At 30.2% G+C, this 8,726-nt stretch overlaps 1 protein-coding gene across 1 annotated transcript; it reads left to right on the forward strand.

Annotated features, from left to right (window-relative positions):
* Positions 1-1,087: 1,087 nt before the first annotated feature.
* On the forward strand, positions 1,088-7,972 carry PGO_080670 (histone deacetylase 2; the record flags this gene model as incomplete). Its single annotated transcript, XM_028687291.1, has 1 exon — positions 1,088-7,972. The coding sequence occupies one exon, from the start codon at positions 1,088-1,090 to the stop codon at positions 7,970-7,972; it is 6,885 nt and encodes a 2,294-aa protein (XP_028543092.1).
* Between the last annotated feature and the right edge of the window lie 754 nt (positions 7,973-8,726).

Here is an 8,726-nt window from a genome sequence, read left to right on the forward strand (position 1 = left end):
AAATAGGACAAAAATAGGGTAAAAAAAGGACAAAAATAGGACAAAAATAGGACAAAAATAGGACAAAAATAGGACAAAAATAGGATAAAAATATTAATAAAAAGTAATAGTAAATGTCATACCAAGAAGTAACAGCCAATACAACAGCCAATGCAGCAGCCAGTGTATTAGCCAATGCAACAGCCAGTGTAATAGCCAATGCAACAGCCAGTGTAATAGCCAATGCAACAGCCAGTGTAACAGCCAATGCAACAGCCAGTGTAATAGCCAATGCAACAGCCAGTGTAATAGCCAATGCAAGAGCTAAATGAAAGGACAAAATAGTAGTTAAACAAATATACAAAAATAATAATTAAGCAAATGTACAAAGTAATTCCTAAGTAAATAGTCAAAACAATAGTGTAGAAAAAACGAACCACAAAATAGAAAAACTTATTTTTACAAACATATATTAGCGGAAATTTGCAAAAATAAGAGTGAAATAGGTGAGAAAATAAAATCATCACAGAAGTTAGGGAGACAATCCCCAGAAGAAAGGTTAAAAATTTCAAAAAACAATTCACTACTATTTTAAAGATCTAAAAAAAAAAAAAAAAAAAAAAGAACATAAAGACTGCATTTTGTTCATGTCAATAATGTGCTCTTCAATCATATGAAAAATTACTCCTTTAACCTTACACATATTCGTACATTTAAAAGATATTCACGTCGAATAACATTAAAAGGGTACCAATGAGATTAACTTGAATATACATACATTTGACAATTTGTCCATGAATGTATGTGTAAAGACATACTGTATTCCCATAAGGATCCAAAATCCACGTGTGCAAGTGTGTGGGGCTGCATGCACGCATAGAGAAAGTATACAAAAGTATATGGAAGCATAAATACGTATACACTCACATATAATACGCACATGTAACACACACCTATAACGCACACATATAACACATATATATATATATATATATATATATATATATATATATATATATATATATATATATAGACACGCACGCAACTGGCCCCTTGATACCCAAATAGAAACGTCACAAAAAAAAAAAAAAAAAACAGACAGGCAAATATGAAAAACGAGACAACATATAACGAGAATATAAGTGATAATAAGCAATCTTCATTAAAACAAGATACTATAGCACGCTTAAAGTTACCAGATAAACGTGCATATTTTAACAATTTTATAATAGAAAAATTTAATAGCATAAGTGATATTAGCTTATATTTAAGAGGAACAAATAACATAGATGAAAATGCCAATGAAGAAGAGCAGGATGATTTGTATCTTGGTGGCTATAATACAGTTGCAAATGATGATCATGAGAGGAGTCCAAATTTGAGAAGTGCAAATGGGAGAAGTAACAGAATTGGTGATAAAAGAATGAGAGGTGGAAGAATGAGAAGTGGTAGTGTCAGAAGTGACAGCGTTATTACTAGTAGCATCAGGAGGGATAGAGTAAGAAGTAGAAACGTGAGAAGTAACAGCATGAGAAGTAGCATAGTGGGGAATAAAAAAAACAGTGACATGAATCGTATAACTAGTAATCACGTCAGTGACAACCACGTCATCAGTAACCGCATCAGCAGTAACCATATCAGCAGTAACCACATCAGTAGTAACCACATCAGTAATAATCGAGTAAGGAGATCACTTGATAGCTATCCCCAAGTGACAGTTAACAGATCGTTCAGTAGCCCATCTCTTACCAAACGGTCCTGGAGCGATCAAACAAGTAGCAACAGTAAGAGGAAAAAATTAGAAAGTAACGCAGAAGGGAGACGTCAGAAGAAATTAGAGACGAAAAATACATCAAGAAAAAAAAATAATACAGGAAGAGGAAAGGAACATAAAAAAAGGAGGAGCAGAAGTGATATTAGCCAAGGAGATAGAAGAAAAAAAAAAAAAAAAAAATCTAATGAAAAAAGGGAAATTAGAAATGTGAAACAAGGTCTTGGGATAAGGAATAATATCATAAATAAGAACACTTCAAAAGGTAAGAATAAAGTGGTTAATAATTTCTCAATTAGGAAAAATAGACAAATGAAAAGAAGTCAACATTCATCCACAAGCAGTAATAATGATGATGAATTCAATGCAAACAAACGTATTTTGGATAAAATATTTTTATCATTAAAAAGAAAAGGAAATACAAATGAATACATAAATAACAGTTTTTATATAGAATGTGATGATATCTTAGAAATAGATTCAGATATGGAAGAAGATACAGATGTTGAACCTTCAATTCATGATGCTCCGGATGGTGGCCCTAATACATATGCTGAAGCGATAGTACCTTATAATCCTGTGAAGCCGAACAAAAATTTACACCTTACAGAAGAGGATTTCTATAGCATATCTAAAAGTTCCAGTAAGATGAATAAAGAGAGGGAAGCTATAGACAACTTTTATAAATATAAACCTATACAACATAGGAAGAATCACGATTTGAGTGAAGTAAAAAATGGAAAAATCTTTTCATCTCCAAAAAATTGTAACCAAAGTGTAGAATATGATTGCATAGGTTTCGTGTGTGATGAAGAATACATGTGCCAAAATTTACACTTTGATGAAAATCATGTTGAAAGTCCTGATAGAATAAAATGCATTATAAAAATTTTGAAAGAAAAAAATGTAATAAATAAAATGGTACAAATAAAATGTAGAGAAGCATTATTTGAAGAAATTAAAGAATGTCATTCGACAAGTCATATTAATAACATATTTTATTCATTAAAAAGAATATTAAAATATAAAAAAAAAGATGTTATATATCCCTTTGACAAACATGACACATATTATACTTCTTACACGGGGACAGTTTCGAAGCGAGCTGTTGGAGGCCTCCTAAATTTATGTGATGCTATATTATCAAATAAAAATGAAAAATTTAAATACATTGACTTTAAAAAATCATTTAGATATAATTACAACTTTTTTAAAAACATTCCTCCAAGTAGTGTAAGAAGATACATGGGAAACAAAATTAATCATTATAATCATTTGAAACGCTCCAAATCTGAAAGTAATCTGCATGTAATGCACCACTTTCAGCACAACGATTCAAATCATCACCTCGATTTTGATATTCCTTATAAAGGAAATAATAGTAATATTAAATGTGATAAATATAAGCAACAATCCAATATCCCATTTAAAAAAATTAACAATAAAACAGTCAGCACATCTAACTATTGCTACAATAGTAACCAAGCTTATGATATGATCACTCCAAATGAGAATATTTCTATCCCTCATAAAAATAATAAGGAAGAGAGTGTTCTCAGGCTATGTGAAGTGAGTTCACCTCAAAAACAGAAGAGCTTGATAGATGAAGCAATTTCTTCAATAAATCAGCCAACCGACGACGTCGAATTAGATGATAATGTATCCAAAAATACATGCGCAGATAATAATCCTTCAAATAAAGAAGAATTTCCCGTTTTTAATAAACTTTATAGAAGTTATTCAACCACCATGTGTAACGTTAAAGAATGCACAAATAATAGCAATTCCTTTACAGATATTAATTGTGGTTTTGCTGCAATAAGACCTCCAGGTCATCACTGTAGTAGAAATAATCCATCAGGTTTTTGTATATTCAATAATATCAGTGTGGCATGCAAATATATTTTTAAAAAATATGGAATAAGGAAAATTTTCATTTTTGATTGGGATGTACATCATGACAATGGAACACAGGAAATTTTTTATAACGATAAAGATGTTTTGTGCTTTTCAATTCATAGATTTGATAAGAAAAAGTCTAAAGGGCAAAAGAGGAAAAGTAGACGATGTCTTAACACATTAGGTGGAAAGACATCTAATGGAGAAAAGGGGAAGAATCGAGATGGCTCAGATGACAATGGAAAAAGTATCAGGAATCGAAAAGGAGAGAACAACAAAAGTGGTAGTAAAGGATTTAAGGTGAGTTCTAATGGGAATGCCAAATCAGGAACAATTCCAGATGATGGAACTAGTGAAGTTAATGGGGAATTGACATGTTCCAGTTCAAGCGATTCTTCTAACGGAATTATAAATAAATCTTTGAATTCGGAGAAGAAAAAAGAGAAAACACAAAAGAGGAATATGAACATGAACACGAGTATGAGCACGAACACGAGCTCGAAGATGAACGCAAAGACGAAGACAATGAGGAAGAAAAAGCCCAAAACTAATAGGAAGTACAAGAGGAATCTTAGATCATATGAAGAAAATTTGTTTTACCCAAGAACAGGAGCCAAAAGTGAACTGGGGAGTAAAAACGGGTACAAGTTTAACATCAATGTACCGCTAGAAAAAGGATACAACAATTGTGATGTTTATTATGTTTTTAAGTATTTACTGTTGCCCATTTTGGAAAATTTTCAACCAGAATTTATTTTTATATCATGTGGGTTTGATGCATCCATTAATGATCCTTTAGGGGAGTGTAATCTCACGCACAATTTCTATCAATGGATGACATTGCAGTTAAAACATTTCGCAAACATTTTTTGTAAAGGAAGAATAATCTTAGTCTTAGAAGGTGGATACAACTTAAATTACCTTCCCAAATGTACTTTAGCATGTATAAAAGCATTAATTAAAAAGAATAAAAATCGAAAAATGCAATATCAGATAGCACATGAATCGGACACAACTGCACAGTTAGCTAAGGATGAAAGAACAACTACAGAAGGTGCCTTAGAAAAGGTATCCAATGTCTCACAATCAAAAAAAGAAATTATTTCAAATGGTAATAATACGAATAAATCAAACGAAGTAGTAAATAAAAATGCTGCAGATAATTCGAAGGATTCTATATTTAAGAAGATGGAAGATTGGAGACAAGTAAAACATGGGAATCTCATTAATAATAGTAATAAAGAATGTGATCATATTAATTTTTATAAATTTAAAAACAATACTTGGCACAATAAAAATTCATATGAACAGTTTAAACATTCTGGTGGAAAAACATACACAACTAACATAACATCAAAAAAAAAAGAATTAATTACAGCAGGAAAATTACACTACTCAACATATAAAGTAATAAAATATTTTTTATGTATACTGAAAGGAGACCCATTCCATTTAAATATTAAATTGCCACCTTATAACACATTTATGAAAAAAAAAGGATTTGAAAATAAAAAAATAAGTCGTGATCGTACTATTAATATATACAGTAGATCAAATGACAGAAATGATAATAGTCCTCAAGGGGATAGCTACTCTAATAATGAGGATGGTAATTGTGTAGTTGATCAATATGGAAAGAATTGTTACCATCATGAGGACACTCTTATCGAAGGGGAAGAAAACTCTGGTGGTGCATTATTAAACTTTTATGTTAATGAAAATGAAAAAGAATATAATAAATACCACCAGGAAAATATGAAACAATATCCACAATCATCTACAACCATGTCAAATTTGTCAAATAGCGATTTATACATATCTAATGATGAACTAGAGCAACACAGCCAAAGCTCTGATAGTAGTATGAACAATAGACGAAAGGTAATTATGCTGAATAAGTTAAAATTGAAATTGAATAAATCATCTAATATGATGAACAACTCACCTACTGGATACTCATCATCCATCTCTAAAATGACAAAAAAAAGGAAAAAACAGAAGAATAATTTTCATGTATCAGCTGATAAGAATAAAAATATGAAGGAAATCGATATATGGAATCACTCAGAAATCCCCAAAGAGAATAATAACATAGAAGAAGTCAGTGATAAAAATAGTAATGAAAATGACACAATTGATAATTGTGTAAGAGATCAAAGGGTAGAGGAAGAGGATGCTCTCAATATGCAACACTCTACAAGTATGAATCATACCCCTAACATGGAACAATTATCAATTATCTTACAGGAGACTGATGAAAATGATTCTCATCTGAATTGTGACCTTACGAACTTGAAATATTGTAAAGATCAGTTACAAAACTCGTTTACCATGTATACGAAGCGAAAAAAAGGATTCATATTTTTTTATTGTAGTGGACATAGGAATCAGTGGGTATTACCAATACATAAGAAAATCATGAGAATAATAAAACTTTGTTCTGAGTTAGAAGCATATTTCTATGCATGGTTATATCTATGCTGTGGTAAAGAAATATGCATTTCAGAAACCATGTCTGATTATTCAGCAGTACTTGAAGACAAAGTAAGAGTTAATAATCTCTCTTTGAATGTAGTTTTTTCCGAAGAACAAAAAAAACATGCTAAGGAATTTATAAAGTTTACTGTTCCATGTTATTATTCTTTCTTGAGGAGAAATCAATTGTTCCAATTGGGTTATCGAAAAGGGGAGTCATATCAACTCCAATGTGAATTGGAAAATGAAGTACAAATAATGCAAATGATAAATGCAGTTAAAACAATTAAACCAGTTAAAGAGACAAATGCAGGTGATCATGTCGAATTCCTAGAAGGAATAAATGAAACAAAAGAGAATGAAGTAGTAGCTAATCACAATAAGAGTTTTATCGAGGATTCCAACATATATCCAAACGATTGTACACCAGATAGAGAAGAGGTGAAGAAGGAAATTGATAAGAACGGAGATGTAATAGATATAGCTGATGAAGTAGACGTAGCTGATAAAGTAGACGTCAATGATAATGTAAATGTGGCTAATAATATGAACGTAGCTGATGTAATAGACATGACTGATGAAAACTATGACAGGGAAAAGAATAATACAAATCATGAAAATCACAAGATAAACAATAGCAATAAGGGCATTGTCCATACTTTGGGGAATTATGAATACGGTGTCGTTATAGTAAATTCGGACGAAATACACACGAATCCAAGTGAATGTGACAAAAACAAAAGCCACGATTTTTCTGAACACAATGATAATGAGAAAAATAGGATAGAGTCAAAAAGTAGTAACCCTATGAACAGTAATATCAGTATAATAAAAATGGATGAAGAAGTTTTAAAAAAGGACAAAAATATTGAATTGGATCAAGAGAATGGAAAATTACGCTTAAAAATGAATCATTCAGGGAAAAATTTAAATGGTGATGAAGAGAAAACTGCCATTTGTTTAGCGAATGTGTTATGCAGAATGAGGCATCCATGTGTTATGGACATAAAAATGGGAGCCAGATTATATGGTGATGATTGTGATGAAGAATCCATACAAAAAAAAATTCAAAAGGCAAAAATGAGGTCGTGTTTGTCACATGGATTTCATTTAACAAGTATAATAGGATGGAACAAAAAAAAACAAGAACCATTTTTCACATCAAAGGAAGATGCACATTCGGTAAAAAAGGATGATGATTTTGTAGATATTTTTAAGTCGTATTTTTTAGCTTGCGATAATGTGCATATTTCCATACTTTTGTTAAAAAAATTACTCCTGATATTAGAACACATGAAGAATTTTTTTGAAACACAGCAATTCTTTGTTTTTTATGGAGCTAGCTTGTTATTTGTTTTTGATTCTGATCCCTCTAAAAATGAGAACGATCTGGAGGGAAGTATAGATGTAAAGGGTAATATAACTTGTGAGATGTCAGCCGCGACATCTGATCATCTACATACTTTTGAGAAATTTATAAACGGCCAAGAAAGAGACATAACCGAAATAAATAATGATAACTTGGACCAAAATTCAATGAAAGAAAAGAAAAATAAAGAAGAAAAATTCAACAAATGGAAAGATGAATATTACGAAGACATTTTTAACTTTAAGGAGAAAATTCAGAATATTTTTGAACAGTCACTAACATTAGAAGAAAAAAACATTTATATGCAATCAAAATTAAATAGCAAAATTTTGAAAAGTGCAACTATATATATAATCGATTTTGCCCATGCTAATTTTAATAGAAATGAAAAAGATGATGGTTTCTTATTAGGAATAACATCCCTTCATCGTATCATGAGAAAAACGATTGAAAAAATTCAATCTCTTTATCTTATATAATCTCCATTTTTAACGCAAACCAGACTTATTCAAAAATTAACACAAATGCTATATCATTTCGTTTTAAACCATCCGATTAATTTTTATGTCCCCAGTGTACATTTATGCTTCTAGGTACTTTCAAATGTACAATTTCAGCAAAGCTGTAATTTTAATTGTAGTTGTAGTTGTAGTTGTAGTTGTAGTTGCAGTTGCAGTTGCAATTTTGATTTTTTTTTTTTTTTTCTTTTTTTTTTTTTAGAATGCATAAAACTATGCCAAAAATACGCATCTTTAAAAAAAGTGCACATCTTTGGCACACCTAACGTTTTGTCTTTTTTAAAACTGTTTTTAAAAATATCCCATTTTTAATTTACCATAATATATATCCGTCAAATTTGTCATTGCATTTATGACATTTTTTTTTTTTATATCTTTTTAAAAAAACAAGGAACTTTTGTTATCCTAAACTTAAGTTTAATTTTGATAGGATTTTCCTGCAGAAGTATGTATTATCTTGTCTTCAACATTGATACCAATGTTTATCTTAAATGTTGGAGCAATTATTTATTGTTGCTTTTTTTTTTATACCATATTTAAAGGTTTTTTTTTTTTTCTTTTTTTTTTGGAGGCCATTTTTTTTTATTTAAAATTAGGAACAATATTAAAAGAAAACAATTTTAGTATCAAAAAATACTTAAATGATATTTTTTTTTGTAAACGTTAAAAGGGTAATATAATGTATGAAATATAATGAGGTATGACAATTTGATAA

The sequence above is a fragment of the Plasmodium gonderi genome, assembly GCF_002157705.1.
Source record: "Plasmodium gonderi DNA, contig: Chr08, whole genome shotgun sequence".
Lineage (NCBI taxonomy): Eukaryota > Apicomplexa > Aconoidasida > Haemosporida > Plasmodiidae > Plasmodium > Plasmodium gonderi.